A 25,229-nucleotide genomic window follows, 5' to 3' on the forward strand; every position below is an offset into this window, starting at 1 on the left:
AACTGTATGTGAGGGACAATCTGAAGTGTAGGAGCTTTGAGGACAGGAATTGTCCTCAGGAGCATTGAGGCACAGTGCTAGAACGCATGGACCCCTTCCTGCTTCCTTGTCCCTTTAACACAGAATTGTACAACAGGGTGGGCGTCTCCATTGACTGGCCTCAGCTGGCCGTTCTCTCTTATGCAGAATGGGCCTATGGATCATTCAGAGACCTAAGTGGTCGGCACCATTGCATCTTATTTCTAGGTAGCACAGTGGTTAGGTATCACATGTGGAACGCATGATACCCATTACCCTCATCTACTGTATCCTCACCTCACCTATCCCTTGTAGATTGTGAGCCTTCACAGGCAGGGTCCTCTTTCCTCCTGTTCTAGTTGGTGACTTGTTTTGTTAAAGATTATTGTACTTGTTTTTTTATTATGTATACCCCTTTTCACAGGTAAAGCACCATGGAATAAATGGTGCTATAATAATAAATAATAATAATGTACACAGCAGAATAGGGAATTATAAATCAAAAGAGAGTAGATTAATTGATCATTGGGCAGGGTGAAGTTACCAGAGAAATAGAACCTTTGTATGCTCTATCCTGGGTACTGTCACTTTAAGATATTCCATTTTATTTTTCGTAGTAGATATGGATATAATATATTATGTCCATTCTTGGATAGAAAAGTCCGAGGTCTGGAATCAGTAATAGAAGGTTCTAGTTACCAGATAACGATCCCGTGATGGTTCCTGATTACAGGCAGTCGTCAGCTCCTCGGGTTCTTTTCTTTAAGGCTGTGGCCTTTCCATGACTTTGATACAGGCGGGAAGTCTGTGTTTTCTGTCTGAGCCGTAGGACTAAATAATATGTTTATCGGTGTGATTTGCTGGTGATAATGGGAGTGAGGGATGTGGTGGATAATGGTGGAGACAGGGAAAATGGTAATAGAAGGGCCACAGACCTGTCTCTTTTCCCTCGCAGACAACAATTACATACTATTAAGTTTATTTATAAAGCTTTACGGCCGATCCTTCACAAAACTACAATTTCACCAGTTTATAGAAGTTTTTGGCCAAGATTTCTTTTTCAAAAGGAGGCCAATTGGGGTGCAGTATTACAATAGGACAAAACCTATAGACAACCAAGGGAGATTTTTGCCGTCCTTACTATGTCGTGCTTAATTGTAAGACCAGGCAAGGTCATTCAATTTTAAAGAGACAATTGTCCATGATCCCGTTGAGCCCAAGGACTAGACTCGGGATAATCAGGGATTTTGGCATTAACATTGCTCTGGACCACCAGGAGCGTTATCATTAACTCTTTTCATTTGTAGGCATCATTTGGCGGTTTTATTTAGCAACAAATTGGCAGTGCTATATGTGTTTGTATTATGTCAGCACTATATGGCAGCATTATTACAACACTTTATGACGGTATTATGCAGGCATCATATAAAGGTATTATTTGGGATCAGGGAGCAGTATTATGTGGGCTATCCTGTATATGGCTGTGATATGTCAGCATTGTATTGTAGCATTATTTGGATACTTTACGGACAAATTATTTAGACATAGTATGGTGGTATTATTTAGGAACTGAATGACAGTTTCGTGTGGGAAATACTGTATTTGGATATGACTTGTCAGCATGTATGGTAGCATTATTTGGATACTTTATGGAAATATTATTTTTTTAGGCATTGTATGGTGGTATTATATAGGAACTGAATGGCAGTATAGTGTGGCAAATAATGCATATGACTGTATGATGTATGGCAGCATTATTTGGACAAATATGGAGGTGCTGTTTACACATTGTATGGCGGAATAATTTAGGAACTAAATGGAAGGATTTTATCATAATTTGGATGCTTAATGGAAGTACTATGTAGGCATTATATGTTGATGTTATTTAGGAACGGAATGGCAGTATTATGTTGAAAATACTTCATATGGCTGTGTATGACGACTATGTAAGTGTTTGCTGTATGATAGCACTATGTATTTGGTTATATTATAATAGTATTATTAGGTAATGTATGGCAATATTATTTCAGCACTTAATTGTTTTGTGTAATGAATATATGGCAATGTAATACAGTTGTACATGGTAGTATAGTATTATTTGGATATTTTATGTATTATAAACGAGCCAAATACCTTTCTACACAAAGTAGACAACACCAATTAATAAAAAATGTACGCATTTTTCTTTATTTCATATTAGAGCACATCACAGCAATCTGACATATAGGAGTAAAAAGTAATCTGGAAAACAGTAAGCAGTCATGGTATAATCACTACCCAAATATTGTCCAAAGGGCTGTATAGATAAATAACATCATGAGAAATCTAGTGTAAAATTCATATGCAAATCTGGCTGGATGTGCATTGGGGGGTGTCAATGCACTTGTAAGAAGCATTGCTCCAGTGCACTTTCAGCCTGATTTGCATATGTCTTCTACTCTTGATATCTCACTATGGGCACATTGCATCTCTACATAACAGGTATCATTTTTATTAGGAGACATGTGCCTATACGACTATATCACTACTTCCAGAAAAACATGCTGACAGTTTCCCTTTATCGATTTACTGAAATACCACTGGCAAGAGTGGACCTTCATTTTATAAGGTAACCTTGAATAACAGGGTTAATTGCTATTTAATTTTGGGGCCCTGAGGACTGAAACCACTAAAGCCTACCTGTCTCATTTAGCAGTTTATCACTATATTATAGTTCCAGTAAAATGGATGATCTATATGGCAGTATTATTTGAGTTCTTTATTAGAGTATTACTTATATATTATTTGGATATTATTTGGTGATAATGTGTGGGCTCTATTACCTTAGCACTGTATGGCAGTATTATTTGAGTTCTTTATTAGAGTATTACTTGTATATTATTTGGATATTATATGGTTATATTATGTGGGCTCTATTACCTTAGCACTATATGGCAGTATTATTTGAGTTCTTTATTAGAGTATTACTTGTATATTATTTGGATATTATATGGTTATATTATGTGGGCTCTATTACCTTAGCACTATATGGCAGTATTATTTGAGTTCTTTATTAGAGTATTACTTATATATTATTTGGATATTATTTGGTGATAATATGTGGGCTCTATTACCTTAGCACTATATGGCAGTATTATTTGAGTTCTTTATTAGAGTATTACTTGTATATTATTTGGATATTATATGGTCATATTATGTGGGCTCTATTACCTTAGCACTATATGGCAGTATTATTTGAGTTCTTTATTAGAGTATTACTTGTATATTATTTGGATATTATATGGTTATATTATGTGGGCTCTATTACCTTAGCACTATATGGCAGTATTATTTGAGTTCTTTATTAGAGTATTACTTGTATATTATTTGGATATTATATGGTCATATTATGTGGGCTCTATTACCTTAGCACTATATGGCAGTATTATTTGAGTTCTTTATTAGAGTATTACTTGTATATTATTTGGATATTATATGGTCATATTATGTGGGCTCTATTACCTTAGCACTATATGGCAGTATTATTTGAGTTCTTTATTAGAGTATTACTTGTATATTATTTGGATATTATATGGTCATATTATGTGGGCTCTATTACCTTAGCACTATATGCCAGTATTATTTGAGTTCTTTATTAGAGTATTACTTGTATATTATTTGGATATTATATGGTTATATTATGTGGGCTCTATTACCTTAGCACAATATGCCAGTATTATTTGAGTTCTTTATTAGAGTATTACTTGTATATTATTTGGATATTATATGGTTATATTATGTGGGCTCTATTACCTTAGCACAATATGCCAGTATTATTTGAGTTCTTTATTAGAGTATTACTTGTATATTATTTGGATATTATATGGTCATATTATATGGGCTCTATTACCTTAGCACTATATGGCAATATTATGTGGACTAAAAGTAAGTGGAAACTAAAATGGAAGCAGGGGTGCTCTACTTTGCTTGTTGCTCTGGCCACCTGGAGATACCAGTACCCTTTAAGTAACCGATCTGGTAATTCTCTTCACAACATTTCTCTGTCATCACCCAAGCAAGAATTATAATTATAAAACAGCCTGAAAAAGGGCCAGACTTCTGCAAGTCAGCTTAGTGGTTAATGCTTTGTTTATGAGTGACGTCAGGGAAGACAGTAAGACAGACTTAAACAAAATGATAAAGGCATTATTGCCATGAGGGGGATACATGGTGGGGATTTGGGAAGAGGGGCTGTGGGTGGAGAGTGTGCAGAAGAACAGGGAAGAAGGAGGGGGCTATTATAGAGAGTCAATGAATAAACTCTGAAGGAGGAGAGAAGACAGGAGAGAGTGAGGTTCAACTGTGGCTCTAAGTGTGAATTCCTGACAGCCTGTCTGACAGCAGCTATAAAAGAGAGAAGCAGTGACTGGGGCGGCACAGACGACACAGACAGATACACTGCCAGGGACAGACAGGTACTATTATACTATTATACTCCATTCCATCTAGTGCATTGCAGTGCTCAGGAGAAGGCATTCAGATGTAGCAGAGCTGAGTGGTATCACTATGTCACTGCCTGGGGCTCTGTACTGTCAACATTTATGGCTAAAATGGAAAGTCATATGTGTGTGTGTGTATGTATATATATATATATATATATACGCGTATAGTGTATGTGTATATATATATATATACCTGTGCTGAGTGTGTGTAGCTGTGACACCTCCTGTCACTCAATCTTAGTCACATGACCTCTGATTAGGAGCAAGAGCACCAAAGAGGTTAGAGAGTCCAAAAAAGGTCAAAAAGTGTATGCATGTATATAATATGTATGTGTATTTGTATATACATATATGTGTGTGTTTGTGTATATATGTGGGCATACACACTTACACTGCATATATATATATATATATATATATATATATGTATACATCACATATAGGTGTGTACAAACATATGTGTATATATATATATATATATATATATACATTGGTATTGGTTCTGAAGGTAGAGCAATAGCCATTTCTCCCTGTGTCTTACTCCCAGTCCCAGGTATCCAGGAGGATGAGATACGGGATGCTGTAAGGTTTTCACACTGTAGAATCTTTTTTATCAGTCTGTGTATTTAGTTGTAACCTATCCTCATCGGATCAAAAAGTCACATCCTGTCTAAAGCAGCTGTATTATAGTATGTGAACCCCACCAAGCTGCTCCTTCTGTCTCAGCTTCCTTGACACTTGGGTGCAGAAAATGGTGGGATAGAACATTGGAGATAGGTTTAAACCGTGCACAAATGCAGCAATACTTGAGCCATGGTGGACGGTGGCAGGTTTGGTATAAACTTACTCCTGTAAATTCTGGATAGTTTTTTAGGCTGCTTCATAAACTGTCAGTTATGCGGTGGCGGTGTTGACTGTTTCCTTTATTGTTTAGTATGAGCATGGTCCGTGAAATTGTGACTAATTTGACTTTTTTAAGAACAAACAGGTTGCCCAATAAGTAGTTTATCACTGTGGGGATCAGCCTCCTAAAAAACCCCACTAACAGCTGGTATTGGTGGGTAAAGTCTAGTCAAGCTACACATTTTCCCTGCAGCAGCCACTACAGGGGAAAGGTAGTATTACATGCGCTCATTAAATTCAATAATTAGAGATGTCCACCCTTATTGTATCTTTATACCCTGATAGGTAACATAAACAGGAGTTGTCTTGATGTTACAACCCCTTTAATGTTAATTAAAGAGTTGTCACTAATTTCAGTTGTGGGGCAAAACAATGTTTTGTCGTATTTGTCCCCACTTTCAACAAAGTTTGCTTTCTAATTCCTCAAGGTTGAGGGTTGGTTGGTGCTTTATTTATCTGCCCCCCCTGTGCGTACTTGTGGTATCTAGTGGTATAATTGATGGCACACTACATTCGGGTGTATCCTACTAAAGGGCATGTCACACTAAGAGATATCACTAGCAATATCGCTATAACTAGTGACGTAGCAGCGATATTGCTAGCGACATCTCTGTGTGATACTTACCTCCGACCGGCTCCCCCGCTGGTTATCGCTGATCGTGCGAGAACGTTCAGGACTGTTTCTCGTCGTCAGCTTCCTGCGGCACTTCCTGCTGTGACGACGAGCGACGCGTGGAGCCGGGCGGGAGGACGCAGGATCGCCTGGTGTGACAGGTAAGTAGCGACCCCCGTCCCCAGCGATGTCGCTGGTGAGATCTGCCTGTGTGGCAGCTCACTAGCGACCACTTAGCGATGTACCAGCGATCCTGACCGCGTCATATCGCTGGTCGGGATCGCTGGTACATCGCTAAGTGTGACAGTACCTTAACAGGTAACCTTTAACAACATGATTTAAAGTGATTATCCATAAAGAAAAAAAGTCATATGAACCTCCAATACATCATATAAGGAGATCCCCTGATGTAGTCCCCCTCAATGAGAGTGGATCCTTCTTTGGTAGACTCAATGAACCTATTAATTTGAATGTGAACAGTGTAATACTTTATTTCACCAGCAGTGGCCACTGTTGGAGAATTGAGCAGGGGCAGTGAGCTTCCCTAAACTGATCGTCAGGGATTAGAGAAGTCAGACCTGAAGTTATTAACTGATTGAGTGGTTTCAATCTAGGAAAATGAAATAAACATATCTAGCCATTGGAAATATTTCTGCCACTCCAATCTAATGGGGATAAAAGTTCCTTATTCTGTCAATTTGTGCGAGTCCCAGTGGCCAGCCCACCATCAGTCAATCCTTTGGATAGATCATAGCTTATTTTCACTGCACAACCATTTTAAGAGAACTTACACCTTTCCCTTCTCTATCTCTTCGTGCCATAGTAATGACATAAAAAGTGGAGAACTTTAATTATTTTAAGCAATATCAACACTTGTTTCCCAAAGAGATCCTCACATATATAAGCAGAGATTGTACTTTTGCAGAGATCTCCATTGATCAACTGTAATCTGTGGAGGAAGTGTTCAATTTCCACTCTGCATCACCTCCAGAGGGGAAGTGAAGTATTACACCTTTCACTTCAAAATCAGTTGCAGCTTGCCTAAAGAAGGAAGGTGTTGATTCTCTCAGAGAAATAAATGCACTAGCTAATAGATAATGGTCATTAACAGATCCTGATGCCCCCTCCTCAATTTACATGGACAACCCCCTAATCATATTTGAAAAATTGGATTTCTAGCCCTGTCAGTGTCTTTAATGGTTACTGATAATTTTATGAAGCTGTGATATACCGGTATACAGGAACATGAAGATTTTGTAATGAAGCACCGTCAGGATGTGACACTTTTTTGTCTTGACCCCCTGTCCTGTATAGGACCACCCTAGAAGTTTATTGTATGACTTCATTCTTTTTAATAGGACTAGCGCATTTCACTTTGGACTGCATGCTCCAAGAGGGAGAATATTGGACAGTGCTTCTCTAGAATAGTGTAGGAGCCGAGTCTTTAGCCATTCCAAGATTTTTGACTTCACACTTTATAAATTGTCTGAAGGATCACCATTTAACGACCCCACAACAATGTATTGTTAACAGCATTCGATGGTTGTTCTTTTATAGGTTTCACCTCCGCTAGTTAATCTGTGTGTATACTGTTCCTCCGCCGGAGGTTGCAGCCAGGCTCCTTAAACTGTGGCTGTTCCATCTTCGCTCTTTCCTCCTTGAAAGTTCATGTTAGACGTCGCACTAAGCAGTGTTTCTTGGCCCGGTCCCAGATATGTCTGGAAGACCTAATGAAAAGCAAGTGTGGGAAGACACTGAGACACCTGTCCGCTGAAGAACCGGCCAAAACCTCTGGGCTGAAGTTCATCAATGAATTAGTGTGCTTCTCAATCACTTAGAAAAAAAATTGTAGGAATAAGGGGGTAAAGTGGTTAAATGCTGACTGAAGACCAATAAATGCTTAGGGTACTGGAACAAGGGGTGTTCACTTATAGATGTTTCCCAAAATTTAAAAAGCATTGCTGCTTTTTTCCCAAAACAGTGCCACACCTGTTCACAGGTTGTGGGTGGTATTGCAGCTCAGCCCCATTTATTTCAATGTAACTTAACTGAAATGACAGATGAAACCTATGAAGATGCTTGGTGCTTAAAATGGTCTAGGGGTACATTTTTGGGGGGTGGATGTGCACCACATTTTCAGAAATGATGATTAGATGTACATGAATTTGGCACATGCACTTACCAAAAGGTATGGCCACAATATAGAGTGATGGAAGAATGCACAACGTGTAACCCCTCTCCAGAGGATGATGTAGACAGAAGAGGGACCCTTTGCAACTGCCGAAGTTGCACCAATAGTATATCCATCACTGCCCCTCTCTGTACGCCATGTTAAGGCGTATAGTAGTCAAAATAAGGGGAATGTCCCCCGTCACAACCCACACTATTACTAGGGTTAGCCGCAACATCCTTTGGCAATATCAACTGGTATGAAGTTCTATGAGTGACCAGTGACCCTATTTAGAAATCTGCCCTTTCCCCCAATGGTTCCTTGAAAGTCCTAACTAGTAATGTTCCACATTTCCATATTTTTATTGGACTTCATAGAAGAGAGACCCAAATTTAAGATAGGCATCCTTAAAGTATTCCAAACCCCATCCGGACAGGGATAAATCATTTTTTCCCCCTAATGACATAAAAGCTTGAAGAATGACCATTTGTTCTGATGACCATGGGTGGAGACAATACTTCACGCCGTGAGATGATCATAAGACGCACATGTTTGTTTGCTTGTTTTGAGAGCCGATGTACGGAAGTTCTTGTCCCACGACACCACCTCCTGACTGAATGGAGCCTGTGTTAAGGCTGGGCTCAGCTCCTCCATGTAATAGTAGGATTTGTTTCCTAGTCAAACACACTATGGCCGGAGATGAAAAAGTGACCCCAGGGCTTTTTACCTCAGCTGGGTGATCTGTGCCAAAGAAATGGATTTTTGCACATCTGGCCTCGATCTTTTCTTGAAGTTCACTAGTCCTTTTAGATCATTGATGATAGTCTTGTTACTTCGTTTTAATTTTTCTTTTAAAACTTATTTTGGAAAGCTAAAAAAAAGAAAAAACAATGTAACAAAAAAAAGAAAGAAAATGTCATACATGGATACAACCATAGAGGAGATTCAAAAATTTGAGAGGTTCAAAGATGTATGTTTTTGGTAGGTGTTCTGCTGGGGTCTATATCTCGATTCTTATTACGCTTTCCACTTCAAAATGGTTCTCCATCTGATTGCCACATGTGTAGAGCACCACAACCTTCTTCCTGTTCCCAGGTCCATCAAATACTCATGTAGTGGATAATAGAGAAGAAGATATCACCTCACTTGTCAACGTAGACCCAATGCCAAGGCCTAGTATAGTGTTCACCAGGGGTGTTGGAACAGGTATAGATGTTCTCCTGAAGACAGCTGGAGATGCCACTGTTATGCCGGAAAAGGGGTAGTTGTCTTTAATAATGTAGGTGTTTTTACAAGGAAAACAAAGTTAGAAACTACAACTCTAGTCTGTATTCGTTATATAGAAATACAGTTTATGGTCAACTATGACTGTGCTCTTTCATCTCTATGGCCCCTCCAGAGCCTTTCTCCAAGGTCCATTCTGAGAATTAGTTCTGATTTCATTCCTACGAGCCTATCTCAGATCCAGAGTCATCTACATTTTTATCACTTCTAATAATATCTTCACTTCTTTTTCTTTTCTTCTAGAAATGATCACTACTCATAGGAACCTGCGACCCATCCTATTTATTACCAGACAAAGCTTGAGCAAAGCATGGATCCCACTTCTTATTCTAGTAGGAAATGTCACAATTTCTATCACACAAGTGAGTGTATCTTCTTCAGATTTTTTGCAGTGTGGTTGTGCCAATTTTTAATTTGAGAGTGATTTCATTAAAGTGAATTTGTCAGCAGGTTTTTGCTATGTGATCTGAGAGCAGCATGATGTAGGGAAGAGATTCTAATTCCTGCGATGTGTCACTTATTAGGCTGAATGTTGCTGTTTCAGTAAAATCAGTGTTTTATCAGCAGATTATTATCACTATAGGACTAGGTGTCTCGTGCCCCTTAGTCATCTGCTCTGTGTAACCCTGTCCCCACCACTGATTTGCAGCTTTTTGCCAATGTACACAGAAAGCTGCCAATCAGTGGTGTGGGTGAGCGGGGATATACAAGATTCGTGTCACGTGGACCCGTCCTGTGTGACACGACCCGCAGGCCGGTAACTAAGACAACAAGACACGGCACGTGTAACTGTCCTGTGTGACACGACCCGCAGGCCGGTAACTAAAACAACAAGACACGGGGGAAGAGGAAAGTTACAACGGTGGGCCATGCGATAGGGAACGTGGACGTGGAGACCTCCTGCACTCCCCTGAGTCAGTGTCCCTCACACTCCTAACGTTCCCTATATAGGCTCCTCACCTGTCGCCGAGCCGGAACCTGTCACCCTAGCACACCCTACACCTATCCCTTGCTAGGGAGCTGGGTGGTGCAGGCACTGGCCCCACTACTGTACTAATACTCACCAGGGAAAAATACAAACAGGGAAACACCACTTAGCTTTGCTCTGTTGCTATTGCTCCCAGCAACAGAGTCCACCACCAGAATGCAGCTTTCCTCCAGAATAGCTGCTACTTCTCCAAGCTTTGTCAGAGCTGCAAGGAACACCTCTCTGTAATTCCTTCTTTCACCAGACTTTACACCAGAGCTCCTCTGAGCTGCTCTCTGTAGTTCCTTCCTTCACCAGTCTTGGTTGGAAATGAGAAATATCACCAACAGTGAGTGAAACCACCTGCTACACCTTTATAGGCAGGACCCAAGGAATCACACCTGCTTCATTATCATGTGCAATAACACTAACCACCACCGGGGGCAAACTAGAACAAAAGACACCACCGTGCAATAACCCCAATGGCCACCGGAGGCAAAACCAACTCCAAGTAACCAGCTCAAAGGAAAAAAAAAAGGTTACTTATTCAAAACCTGTCATAATCGAGTATGGATCATGACAATTTGTCATTCTGAGCTCTGCTAAATTTATAGCAAAGAAAACTGTGATTGCATCAAAATGACATCAAGCAGACCAGCAAGTGACACATCACAGCAATCAGGGTGTCAGTCCCTACATCACATTGCTGTCAGATTACATAGCAAGAACCTGGTGTCACATTTCCTGTAGTAGCATTTTATAGATCTGGTGACAACATGTGGGAAGTAAAATAGTCGGCTTGTGCTCCTATGTAGAAATATTTGAAAGCTTTAGTGAGAGAAAAGCATAGAAGGAAACAGTCTGAACGTCAAAATAACACTACAGGTAAGTGGTGAACTTTTGACCACTGTAGACTCAAGTAGACATTGTAGCTACGTTGAAATAACTTATAGCTCTACTCTAATGGATTTTAGCAAAAATATTGTGGTTGGCCAAACACAGGTCATGATGAATGTTTAACTTGTGTGGTTGGGTTGGACTGGGCATGTGCCTACTGAAGGGAGTGCCTCTAGCCCATGTGGGTGCACACCTAGAGCTTGGATTGGGAGCATCACGAAGTGTCACTACATCCCCCGATTGACACTCAAATCTACGGCACAGGACACAGTCAGACCTTATAAGTGCTTACTTTTACTTTTTTGTATTTGGACTCAATTCAGGACATTGCTCAGGCCTCTAACAGCCTTGAAGATGGGACAGACGTGACAACGTTCTGGTGGGGAGAGTGGACCAAATGGACAGCTTGTACTAGAACCTGTGGAGGAGGAGTAAAGTCTCAAGAAAGGCATTGCCTCAAGCAAAGGTAAAAAAAGTACAACAGCTGCCATATTATTCTGTTCTGGAGTTTGTACTCTTAGATGTCACTAGGGGTGAGCCATAGGGGGTGTAAAAGTAGTCTAAAGGCTCCTCTCCCGCATAAGAAGACTCATATGTTAAGTGGGGGCCCTATTATAGTTTTTGCTTTGGGGCCCAGAATCTAAGAATTGCCTTATTAACAGGAATCATCCCTTTAAAATATCTTCCCATTTCAATAAGACTTGACAATGAGTAAAATCACAGTTTTATATTTCCAGGCGGAAATCTCTCAGTTCACTCGGAAATAAAAATTGCACTGGGACATCTAAAAGATATCAGCTCTGTAAAGTCCAGGTAAGGAGTTAGACAACTCCTCAAGCAATGATGTTGAGTACAGTGCCACTATTGTCTATAGGCTTGGTCTGGTATTGCGTCTCAGCTTCATGTCATAAATATGTATTTTTTTACCTGGTGTAAATGCTGCTGTTCTGCTCAATCCTGAGATTTTTTTTTTATCCTTACACCTCTCCATTAATGAGATATGGCCTTCTATTCCCTTATATATAAATCTTCATATCTAATTGGGCGTTGTTCTTAGTCTTACCCTATGGTCATCTTCTCTAGAGGGACACGCCTTGACTAAAATATTATGCAAGGAAGAAGGGGCCATATCTCAGGAATGGAGAAGCACAGGGACAAAGGAGAAAGAATTCCAGATTCAGAGAATGGAAGTGACAGGTCCTGTTTAATTCAAGTAAATACAATACCAGACAATGGGAGGCACTGATTTTAGAAAAAAATGTTTTGCTTTTCACAGTTTTCAGTTTTTGCAGATTGTAATGTAATGTTCATGTTGTGCCAGCAATTAAGTAGACTGGATATTAGACAATGATGAAACCTGGTGATCTCCGGTGTGGGTTTCATTGCAGGAATGTGAGAGTAACAGCAGGAGTTTCCGAGAGGAACAGTGCACATCTTTCAATTCTCATGTGTATAATGGAAAAACCTACCAATGGAAACCACTTTATCCTGGTAAGTGTCTGAGAGTTACAAGAGGAAAGCATGAAACGACTGAGTCCTCTGTACATACTGCAGGACTGAAGAAGCCATTTATAGTCAGTGTTGCACATCTCGGCCCTGCTAAACCAATGGGTATGACCTGATTACAGCGCACAATTCCATTTGGGAAAATCATAGTCCTAGTATTGAGTTTTTAATGCCCTTACACACTTCTGTGGTGAGTACTGTACACACAAAGCACGTGGTGGTGAAAGTAGGAAGTACTCGTTGACTTTGTTGGGTCTTTGTCCAGTTGTTTTAAAGGAAAACTCCAGGTAAACGTCATACCATGTGTTGTTTCTGATGCAGGGTCCAAGGTGGTGGAAAGTGACCCCAGGGTTCTCCCCTTGGTGTTCTTTGATTCCTCTATGTCATCCACTTGGATCTCTGTCCTATTCATAACACAGTAGGCAATTGTGTCTGAAGTGTTCCTTTAATAATATCTGTCTTTGTCCCCCCAAAATACTATTTTTAATTTTCTTCCAATCCGGCTTCACCATAGTGCACAAATTTGAATATCTGGGAGGAGCTTGCTTGCTGAGTGACACCCCGGAGTAAAAACCTACTATGTGTATTTTTCAAGTATATGTCACTTTTCTTCCTTACTCAACTATTGGCTCAAAAAGAAGAATAGAGTTGTTAGCGGAAACTACAATATTACCCTCCTACGGGCAAGAATACAGATTTAATTTAAAAAAGTTCATATCTGATGATAATATTATTTTATTCCTACAGACCCTATATAATGTACAGTTTAATAGTTTCTATATATATACCTTATACTTCATCTTTTAGCTAGGCTACTAGTTGGTAAAGTGAAGGTGTTGTATTGACCTTGTCTGGACTTATGTAAGGATGTTGGATTCTAGATGACTATGTGCACATCTCCAGCAAACCGTGTGACCTGCAATGCACTACAGTCGATGGTCAGAGACAGCTCATGGTTCAGGCTCGAGATGGGACATCCTGCAAATACAGTGACTACCGAGGGGTTTGTGTGTCTGGAAAATGTGAGGTTTGTTGACACATTCCTATAGAACGTTGGCCAATATTATTTTAAAGTTTTCAACAGATGCACTCTTTGCTGCTTGGTCCATATTATTATCTACCGTTCCTCTCTCCCCAGCCAATTGGATGTGACGGAGTTTTGTTCTCCACCCACACCCTGGATAAATGTGGTGTCTGCCAGGGAGACGGGAGCAGCTGTGTCCATGTCACTGGGAATTACCGTAAGGGAGCTTCCCATCTCGGTAAATGGTTCAAGGTTATCAACGTGCAGAATTCAGTCCTCACTTCTCACTTAATGAGTATTCTTCAGACTTTTGAAAACTTTTGAAGGAATAAGTCAAAAATAAATGCAAAACGTTGCATTGGCCAAAGCTTCAACTTGACTGTAAATTAACAACTTGTGCCAAAAGATATCCAGAAAAAGTGGGTTGGGTAAATACAGTTGCCCAATGACACCTACTTTGTTTACCAGTTGCGTGACTTGGGTGTCTTACAGAAACTGCAGTTTGGTGGGCAAAAGTTGCAGGTAATTGCATTAAGGTCACATTGGTAGCACGTATGGTCAGACTCAGACTCAAGGTCCAACTGAAGAGGTTTTGAATACTTAAACCCTGTATAACTGTCATGGGTTTACCTCGACAGAGGGGGGCCAGGAGACCCCAGCATCTTATTTCATGTACTCATGTACTAATTAGAATTACTTCTCCTTCATATTAAATTGTGCAGGTGTCTGTTAGCAGTCCAGGGGTTAATCTGTTCAGCTTAGAACCTCTGAAGCTTTCCTGCTCGGATGATCTCAGCTGCTCAGTGTTGGCCACTCTCTTCTCTTATATATACTCGCCTCTGGCAATCTGGATTGCCAGTGTTATTCTTGTACTGCCTGGTGTGGAGTGGGGGAGTCAGTTGTTGGTAGAGGCATTTGGATTGTTGATCTGTGACTGTTGGTTGGTGTTTCTGCTGTGTGCAAATCCTCACCCTCTCCTATTTGGTTTTCATTCCTTTTTTCCCCTGTGTTCCACTCTGTTGTCTGTTAGTGCATATTTGTATGTTTGATATTTTTGATTTATCCCAGTACATCCTCCCTTGTTAGTCTGGTCTGTGTATATACATACGCTATTACTCCCCACTTCCCTGGGTGGGGGAAGAGGACAGATATGGGGCTGATTCAGCAGATAAGCAAGGTATGTGGCCCCGGCGTTGTCACCATCAGAAGTAATCAGGGGAGTAGGGATAGCTAGGGCATTCCTAGCGTGTAGGGATAAGGAAGGAGCCCCTGACCCAGGTATTCTGACAACAGAAATGTGACAATAACATTAAAAACATTTAATTTCTCTTAGGTTATGCCCTTGTAACATATATTCCTGTTGGTGCAAGGGATATCCAGATAGTTGAACGCAAGAAATCGGCAGATGTCTTAGGTCAGTAACAGTCACTCATATGGTGCCAAATATAATAATGCAACTATGGTATCTTATGAATGTTTATGTTTTGTGGGTCCTCAAACTTTGTGTCTCAAGCTGTTGCAGATGAATCTGGATATTACTACTTCAATGGCAATTTCAAAGTTGACACCCCCAAAAATTTTAATATTGCCGGTACCATTTTTAAATACCGGAGACCAATGGATGTGTATGAAACCGGAATTGAGTACATAGTGGCTCAAGGACCAACCAACCAAGCCTTGAACATCATGGTGAGTCTAGTAGAAGTGTTTTTGTTTCGAGGTCGGAAGATGACCAAAGACAGACCCTATTGTGCCATGTAAGGTGTAATCCTGTCTACTATTGCATCTTTTTATAGGTATGGAACCAAAATGGCAAAAACCCTTCAATCACTTTCCAATACACCCTCCTCAGAAGGCCAAATTCTCGGGTCACTCAGCCAATCTATTACCCCTTCCCAAACTCTGAGAGTGAAGAAAGCAAAGAGTTTGAAGAGGATTTTACATCTCAGAACAGAAGTTTCAACACTAATGTTCAGAAAGGTAGAACAAAAGGTGAAACTCCGACCTTTGGGAGACAAAATTCAAGGGAGAACGGTAGCCCGGTCAATGAGCGGAATACAAATGAAGTGTATGATGGAAGAGAAGCCATTGACTGTGAGAAGAGGGCAAAATGCAAAACAATCAAAGGTAAAAAAAATAATTTTTGGTTAGTTGGTTGGTTGTATGCTTTCAAGGGGTTCTACAGAACAAATCATCTATTCTTCTCTTCGCGTAGATCTAAGCACAAACAAGACTACTTATATCTCAGACACTGGAGAACAGGACTCTTCACATAGATATAACTCAAAAGAGTTCCTACCTGGCAATGCTATTGCCAAGAAGTTTTCCAACAAAGCCACTGGGTCCAGAGAGACTTTCCATCACCTTAACAGAAGTATTGGAGAACCTATCAACTCTGTAGAGCCCAACCTGGACAATCTCTATGCTGATTATGAGGAAAATGAGGAGACTGCCGTTTTTGACTGGAATGTCACCTTCTTGGAGTTGAGCATTAACACCTCAGCTGAGACTCAGATGATCAACGCATCAGCCCCTTCTACAAATAGAACACAGAAAGTGAGGTAGGTGAGATCAAGAATCTTGAGGTTCTTTTAATCCTCCTATAATTCTATAGATCTTTGAACAAACACCCAAAAAGTATATCTGCTCTTACCATATGGTCTATATTGTCCTTCCATACCTAACATAGAGGTGGTCATTTTTGTCTGAGTGATAGGACATCAGACAATGCAAGGTCCTCCCTACTCTAGGGTCCTGAGATCTGTGGTCTTCATGTTTGGGAGATGGTTTAGAATTCGGTAGAACTGGAATGGATGAACCAATGTGAAAACCTACATCTCAGATAGGTCAAAAAGTAACTTTTTTCAACTTCTTGACTTAGAAGAGCACCTTTTTTCTGCTTATGAATAATATTCATCAGCAATAAGAGCTCCCTGTAAGTTCTGTAAGCACAGTTAGGCATCTTTAGAGAGCACCTTAAATCTCAGCTTGTCACTAAAGTGGTGAGTAAGAGATTGGGCCCGATTCATCAAGCAATTTCTGAAAGATTTCTAAAATAAAATTGCATTACATTTTGCAAAAATGTTCAGCAACTTGTAATTGCGAAAAACATTTTTGCAACTTTCGGAGTCTTTACGGCAATCACGGCCAGATCCACAAATAGTTTGAAAAGTGAGTGACTGACAAATTTCTCATAATTATACCTCAAAAGTGGTGTAAATTACGACAGAGATGTACTCTAGTATCTGACTGGATAACTTTCTTGCAGTGAGACAAGGAAGTTGAAAGTTGTGCCAAATTCATTGAATGCTATTGTTTTCTATTAGCTTTGCAAGATTAGATTAATATGGATGCTTTTATTTGAAAACAGCACCACACCAGTTTAGAGGTTGTGTGTGGTATTGTAATTTAGCCACATTTTTTTTTTCAATTTTGACTTAAGTAAAGCATAAAATATTCAAACTTGGCTGGAGTTATACTGTACTTTCATTGTGAAATTAAGGAATCTACTGTGATTATGACTGGGTTCCCTGCATAGATGATGGGGTGTGACATATAGATAATATTGTTTTGTTGTTAAATATTGTCATTGAATATATACGAATAGAGTCATGACTTTGCGACACAGAATAGAGTCATAATTTGCGATACAGAATTTAATTTTGTGAAAGTCAGGATTATTTTTGTTTTTACAAAATGCATTTTCTCGCTAAAGAGTATAGAAACAGAGAGGTGACTAACTAAACCAGGCATGAAAAAGTGAATCCATTATCTTGGAGAGAAAGTCTTTAGTTTACCGCCACTTACTGTACCTCACATAATAGCTAGGCTAATTCTTTCCCCACGTTACAAAGAGGCTTCTGTGCAGCAAGACAGTCTAGACAGGACATTATTAGGCTGAACGTTTAAATAGCAAGTTACGTTCCTGGTGGAATGCATGGCATAGGTGTCCCGTGTAAGAATGTGAGACTGTTTGTCATTTCTTCAATAAAACATGAGACGTACACATGGAGATGCGGAATTGCCCAGTAATAGATATGCCAAGCAGTCCTAGACAATAAACATATGCTGCTTAAAAGCCCTGAAATTCTCGAGGGCCGACTGTCACTCATAAGACATCACAAGGCGCCTTGTCGTGAGATGAGATTCTATCAGAAATGTATATTTCCCCTCAGAAAAAACCACAATGGTGCCTCAAGAGTAGTGCTCGGTCATGCTACCGTGACGCCCAACCCATGCTGAGGAGACTCTGTGTTGTGAAGGAGAGAAGAGCTTCAATCTTTGGCTTTCTTGCCCATTTTGCTAGTCTTCCAGTACTTATGTACTCTCCTTCACCCATGGTGATGGGTTGTTGAGCAAACCTGCGTTCATCCATGCAAAAGGGTTGTCTAGCTAATTTGAGGCCATGAGAGAAGTATGTCTAGTTAATTCAAACTTATTCATGAGAGAGGGGTGTCTAGCTCACCTGAGTTCATCCATGAGAAAGGTGTGTTGAGCCAATTTGAGCAAATCCTTGAGAAGAGGGTGTTGAGTCAGCCTGAGCTTAACCATGAAAAAGAGGTGTTGAGCCAACCTAAGCTGATTCATGAGTAATGGGTAATGAGGGAACCTAAGCTCATTCATGAGTGAGGGGTGTTGAGCCAACCGAAGCTCATTCATGAGTGAGGCGTGTTGAGCCAAACAAAACTCATTCATGATTGAGGGGTGTTCAGCCAACCAAAGTTCATTCATGAGTGAGGGGTGTTGAGCTAACCTAAGCTCATTCATGAGTGAGGGGTGTTGAGCCAACCTAAGCTCATTCATGAGTGAGGGGTGTTGAGCCAACCTAAGTTCATTTATGAGTGAGGGGTGTTGAGCCAACCTAAGCTCATTCATAAAAAAGATGTACTGAACCAACCTGAACTAGGAACACCATGCTCATGGACACTAAATCAGCTGCAAGGGCTACCTGTATATTATGCACACTTTATGTTTAGCAACCCTTAGATGGTACAAAAAAAACACAGCACGCTCCAAAATATAATACAAGACTTATTTACTCAAAATATTGCACTAAACCTAAAAAGTGGTATAAGTTTTTGGCCATGAGACCTTTGTGGGTACATTGACCATCTACGTAAAGTCCCATGACCAATTATCTACCACTGGTTTATGGGTTGTCTAATGTCTTAAATATATAGAGTAAAAAAACCTCGTGGTGCCATTTTCTTCCCTGTAAAGCATTATTTAGTCACATGACATAGATAGCACAGTAATGGGGCAATTTATAGGGCCATGGGGTGAGTGTTGACCCTATAATCTCCCCTCCTTCTGCCTATACACTATTGATTCTCTTTGATTGGTTCCTAGATATTTCTTTATTCTATATGAGCCATTGTGAGAAATTCTACCATAGAGGTATGCTGCTATGATGGGTCTCCAAGATAATGAGGCTGAGTGCCAAATTTATTCAAGGATTGGAAGTTGAACCCTTTTCACAGATACTTCAATATAAGCAAACATAGGATAACCAACCAGACCAAGGGATACTGCCACCAGCCCTGTCCTACAAAGGATAAGTAGTATTTGCGGTCAAGGGGCATTGGGCACACTTGACCCCCAATGTTGGTATTTGATGGTATGAGTCAACCCATAGAAGGGTCCTATTGTAAAATTTGCTCCATAACCTTGTATTTTCCATTAACGTTCATAAGGACACAACTATCCAAGTGAGCAAATCTGGTGGCCATATCTTTTGACTAGACGTCATTAAAGGCCAATGTAAAGTACTGACTGAAGCTGAAAAGGGCGAAAAACATCAAATTCCAGGAAGTTGTTTCTATCTTAAAACCTAAAAGTACCTTAGTTACGATTCTATGTTGGTTAATGATAGATTCAGCAGGACAGTGTTTATTTATGGAATCCATTAGAAGGCGCATTTAGTACAGGGAGACATGGTTTCTTTTACATGATCGCTTCCAGGAGAACCAAAATCAGATTGTCTAACTAATAATTTTATGACGCACGCAGGTTGAGCACAATTCATGAAAACCTGCCGAACAGCCCGCCTCAGGGATTACATTCTGTTTTCTGTAGGCCATTTTTATTGGCCCGTGGGTTTTAACCACACTGCAATAATAACCAAGGTGAACTTGGCCAAAAACTGCAAATGTACAGAGGGATGGAAACACATGACTTTACATATGTAGGATAAAATATACTGTACATACACCTATGCTGAAGGACAAGGAAGGTTTCAGAACATGAAACATTGGGCTATTGCCTGAGGTCCACATGCTCCAATGGGGCAGGATGAGACCTTCAGAAACATCCTTAGTGTGGAGCAGCAAAACATTTTATATGGGCATTGGAAAGTAGAATTTTGTGGGAAATGTATATTGCAGTTATGAGGACACTAGAATATTATATTATTTAAATACTATATGAAGTTATTATGGAGGCAGTGGGCGCCCAACATAAGGCCAGTATTACTCTCCCTAACCCAGTAATAATGCCCCCTGAATTTCCACTGAAAACCAATAATGCCCCAAGTGTATCTTTAAAATACAAAAATGCCCCATTTGTACCCCCTTTAGAAAATATTAGTGCCCCATTGAAAAGTAAGGATGCTGCCTGAGTGCCCTCTTCAAAAGTAATAATGCCACCTTTGTGCTACCCCCACTAGAAGCAACAAAGTTTATACTCACCTAATGCGATTGAACAACCAAGTTCCCATTCTCCCTGCACACTGCGTGACGGCACAAGGGCCACAAAGCTGTGGTGTCATTGTGTCGCCTTTTCTGGGACACTGTCTTAGAGGCCTACATTATGGAGAAGGTTAGGAGATGAAGCCTATTGATTCAACCGTATCAGCATCATATCGATGGTGATACAGCTCAAAGTAGCGATTATCCGATGATTTGGAATACCCGGACAGAAGTCCTTGGCACTAGCAGCGCTAATGCTGCTTTCTTTCTTTTTTCTTTTGAAATTTTACGCTGCTAAGAATTTTAAACCTGGGGCAACGTCCCTATCCTCACGCTATGCTACTGTATAAAAGAATTGCTCTAGGTTATTTCATATATACATCTTATGAGTAGGGATGAGCGAGTACTGAAGTATTCGGACTTGCTATACTCGTACCGAGTATACCCTAATACTCGGGTATTCGGAACGAATAGTGAGTCCAATGATAGTCAATGGAAAATGCGAGTAATTGTCTGCTGGACCCTTCAAAGTGGTCTGGGGGCTGAGGAAAATGCTAAAAAATGTGTAAATGTTAAAAAATGTATGCTGTAAACAAATGTATATAACATGGGGGCACCTGGTCAGGGTCAGCACAATTGTTTTTACCCCACTGCTTCACTAGAATGTACAAACACTATTTAAGGTCCTTTGGTTTTGTGCCGGAAGAACGGGACTCGTACGCCACTTACGCAGTGCCAGTCAGTGATATATCAGAAGTACCGTAAGAGCGAGTGATGCTGGAGGCAATCTACTGACAGCTAAGTGTGTAAGCGGTGTAAGGACAGCAATCTGCCCTAGGGGTAGGGGCTGTGTTATGGTTAGCGCAGGAAGAAGCCACCCATCATCATCATCACAAGGGATTCACAATTATAAAGCTTGGACTACTGTCCTTGTTGTGCCACTGCCCAATGTGTAGGCATAGATTTAGTGTCTTCAAAACATTAGCCCTAGGGGCTGTATCATGGTTGATGAAGGAAGCAAGGCAGGTCTGAAGGGCCAAACCATTATGATAAAACCAGGACTACTAGCATAGAGGTGGCCGTGCCCAGTGTCCAGGCATAGCAATAGTGTCTCCAAAAATTAGCCCAAGGGGCGGTATCATGGTTGATGAAAGAAGCAAGGCAGGTCTGAAGGGCAAAACCATTATGATAAAGCCAGGACTACTAGCATAGAGGTGGCCGTGCCCAGTATCCAGGCATAGCAATAGTGTCTCCAAAAATTAGTCCAAGGGGCTGTATCATGGTTGATGAAGGAAGCAAGGCAGGTCTGAAGGGCCAAACCATTATGATAAAGCCAGGAATACGAGCATAGAGGTGGCCGTGCCCAGTGTCCAGGCATAGCAATAGTGTCTCCAAAAATTAGGCCAAGGGGCATGATAGCATAGTTGATGAAGGAAGAAGGGTCTCACTCTCATCACAAGTGCCTCCGATGGGAAATATTAATTAACGTAACATTGTTTTTAGCTTATTGACCATGAGGTACATGTGTCAGAAGCAGGTTTTGAAAACATGTGTAAGAAGAAGAAAAGGGGCTTGTATGGGAAGGGATGGATGTGATCACCAAATTAAAAAATAACGTGTTGGGTGACTTTAGGTTGGGATACTGTCATCTGGAGGGCTGAAATACTGTTACGAAATCCAGTCCTTGTTAAATTTTATCAGAGTCAGCCTGTCTACATTCTCTGTAGTCAACCATGTGCATGTATCTGTGATGATTGCCCCAGCGGCACTGAAAACACGCTCTGACATCTCACTAGCAGCAGGGCAGGCCGGCACCTCCAAGGCATAGAAGGAGAGGTCGGGCCCACTATGCAGCTTGGATACCCAGTAGTTAAACGGTACAGAAGTGTCAGGAAGGACGCAGGTATGGTCACTTAGATAGTCGTTGACCATCTTGTTCAACTTCTCCCTCCTTGACATTGCTACTGTTCCAGCTAGTCCTTGGTGATGAGCCGGTTTATTGAAGGTAGCCCAGTTTGTGGACATTTTGCCACCACCTCTTTTGGACCTGCTTGACGTCAGGTTATGTTTTTATAAATTTCTGCACCACCAGGTTCAGCACGTGAGCCATGCATGGCACGTGTACCAGCTTCCCAAGTTTTAAAACCGCCACCAGGTTACGCCCATTGTCGCAGACAACCAGACCAGGTTGGAGTTGCAGTGGGGAGAGCCACTGATCGGTCTGTTGTTTTATTCCTTGCCAAAGCTCTGCTGCAGTGTTTGGTGTGTCACCTAAGCACATCAGCTTCAGCAGAGCGTTTTGCCGATGTGCTGCTGCACAGCTCCCAACTTGGGAGTGATGTGGAGGGTAATTCAACATAGGATGACGTAGAGGAGGAAGAGGGGAGACTGGACGTATATGATGAGGCGGAAACCCTGATTGAGGTTGGGCCCGCTATTCGTGGCATGGGTAGGATATGTGTTGATGGTCCAGTTTGAGACTTTGTCCCACCTTCCACCAGGTTCAGCCAGTGTACCATGACAGAGATGTATCGTCCCTGGCCACAAGTACTTGTCCACGTGTCTGTTGTAAGATGGACCTTCCTGGTTATGGCGTTAGTGAGAGCACGCTGTAGATTGTTTAAGACGTGCTGGACGTATATGATGAGGCGGAAACCCTGATTGAGGTTGGGCCCGCTATTTGTGGCGTGGGTAGGATATGTGTTGATGGTCCAGTTTGAGACTTTGTCCCACCTTCCACCAGGTTCAGCCAGTGTACCGTGACAGAGATGTATCGTCCCTGGCCACAAGTACTTGTCCACGTGTCTGTTGTAAGATGGACCTTCCTGGTTATGGCGTTAGTGAGAGCACGCTGTAGATTGTTTAAGACGTGCTGGTGTAACACGGGGATCGGCACACTGGGAAAAATAGTGCCGGCTGGGAACCGAGTATCATGGGGCAGCCACAGCCAAAAGATCACGCAAAGACTGTGTCCCCACAAGCCTAAATGGCAAAATCTCCACGGCGAGCAACTTGGCAATGTGCGCGTTCAGTATTTGTGCTTGTGGGTGCGTGGCTTGGTATTTACGCCTCCTTTCACACATCTGGGGCACGGACAATTTGACGCTTTCCTGGGACAAACAAGTGGATGAGTTTGTTGTGGCCTGTGTCTGTGCAACCGCAGCTTATGAGCAAGAGGTATGATGATCACCTGCTTCCTGCCCATCAGATTGGTGAGGCCGTATAACAGGCAACATGGCAGTGGTTTGACCCGCAGTCACAGATACTGATTTGGTACCCTGTTGTTCAGCCCACTGACTAGGGTGCTTGGCTGCCATGTGTTTCCGCATACTGGTGGTGCTTTGGTTGCCTTTGCCCTGGCCTCTGCTCAGCTTCCTATGGCAGATGCTACAGATGACATTTGGTCCAGAAGGACTATCGAAAAAAAATGTCCAGACGGCGGCTGAACGCACCCTTGCCTTGACTTGGGGCACAGAGGGATTGCTCTTGGCAACAGTTGACACACTTCGCACTCTGCTCAAACCAGTAGCCCTTGGTGCCTTTGTTGGTGCTACGTATCCACCTTCATCCTCTGTGCTGCTGTGCTGCCTATGCATGCCAACGGCCCAGGTCGGATCGGTGGTCTCCTCATCGACCACCTTGTCGTCCATGTCATCCTCTTTCCGTGTTGATATTGGCGACTGGACAGATGGCAACTGTGTGTCATCACCATCAGCCTCCACCTCTTCACCCGGTATATCATGTGGATGAAAGTGGCTTTTTTCTGGACGTGGGTTTTCAAATATTTGGCCATCTTCAACAGACGTTATCCCCTCACATTCCTCTTCAATGTCGCGTGGTGAGAGGCCAGAGGCAACAAAAGAAAATGGACCAAACAGATCCTCGGAGTGACCAAAGTTGGGGTCAAATGTTTCCTGTGACTCCTGACCGCGTGATGAACTAGGAACAGGTTGAGAATAGGATGACCCAGCGTTCTCTGTATGGACAGTAGACTGTTTTGTCATGGACGATTGGGTGCTGCTAGAACATTTCGTGGAGGCCTTATCAGCCATCCAAGACAGTATCTGCTCTTGTTTTTCTGGCTTCCAGGCCCGTTTATGTTCCAGACCGGGAAATTTCGCCAGGAAACTAGATGCATAAACCTTCTTCAATCTCCCAGACTCTGTGCCTTGTTGGGCACCAACGACCCCACGTCCACGTCCCCGTCCCTTCACAACAGCCTTTTTAGGAATTTTGGATTTTTCTGCCATAGTTGCAGATGTTCAGATGCAGATATTGGGGAACAAGGAGCAGTTAGTGCTTTGGGGAAGGTAGCACTAGAGCCTAGTACTGGTTTGTGTTTTACAAACAGTACCGCAGCAGCAGAAAAAAATTGCCCTGAGGTTTAAGGTGAGATTACGCCCCCCAGCAACCACACAAGACAGCGGTGCTGGCTGCGTGTCAGTTGTGCAGTACTGTGCGTGCTATTCGCTGTGGATGCAGCACGGCAGCAGCACAAAAATCCTGCCCTGCAGAGGTAAATGTGACCTAAAAAAAAGCTGGGAAAACGGTCACTACTCGGTCCCTGACATTATACTTTCAGCTCTGAAAAGAGCTTTTGGGTTTCACAGGGGATTTCTGGCTGATTAGAACCAAAAAACACAACTCTCCCTGCAGCTGCTCACACTCTCCCTACACTAG

At 41.6% G+C, this 25,229-nt stretch overlaps 1 protein-coding gene across 1 annotated transcript in view; it reads left to right on the forward strand.

Annotated features, from left to right (window-relative positions):
- ADAMTSL2 (ADAMTS like 2) overlaps positions 1–25,229 on the forward strand; it is a 75,334-nt gene that overhangs the window by 15,389 nt on the left and 34,716 nt on the right. Inside the window, exons 3-13 of the mRNA XM_073541387.1 lie at positions 9,281–9,391; positions 9,713–9,831; positions 11,657–11,799; positions 12,071–12,146; positions 12,722–12,824; positions 13,721–13,866; positions 13,978–14,101; positions 15,197–15,277; positions 15,377–15,552; positions 15,660–15,990; positions 16,079–16,424. Of these exons, the coding sequence (XP_073397488.1) occupies positions 9,281–9,391; positions 9,713–9,831; positions 11,657–11,799; positions 12,071–12,146; positions 12,722–12,824; positions 13,721–13,866; positions 13,978–14,101; positions 15,197–15,277; positions 15,377–15,552; positions 15,660–15,990; positions 16,079–16,424 (1,756 nt within the window). The remainder of the gene's footprint in view (positions 1–9,280; positions 9,392–9,712; positions 9,832–11,656; positions 11,800–12,070; positions 12,147–12,721; positions 12,825–13,720; positions 13,867–13,977; positions 14,102–15,196; positions 15,278–15,376; positions 15,553–15,659; positions 15,991–16,078; positions 16,425–25,229) is intronic.

The sequence above is a fragment of the Dendrobates tinctorius genome, unplaced genomic scaffold, assembly GCF_039654945.1.
Source record: "Dendrobates tinctorius isolate UK_male_01 unplaced genomic scaffold, ASM3965494v1 ptg000120l, whole genome shotgun sequence".
Classification (NCBI taxonomy): Eukaryota; Metazoa; Chordata; class Amphibia; order Anura; family Dendrobatidae; genus Dendrobates; species Dendrobates tinctorius.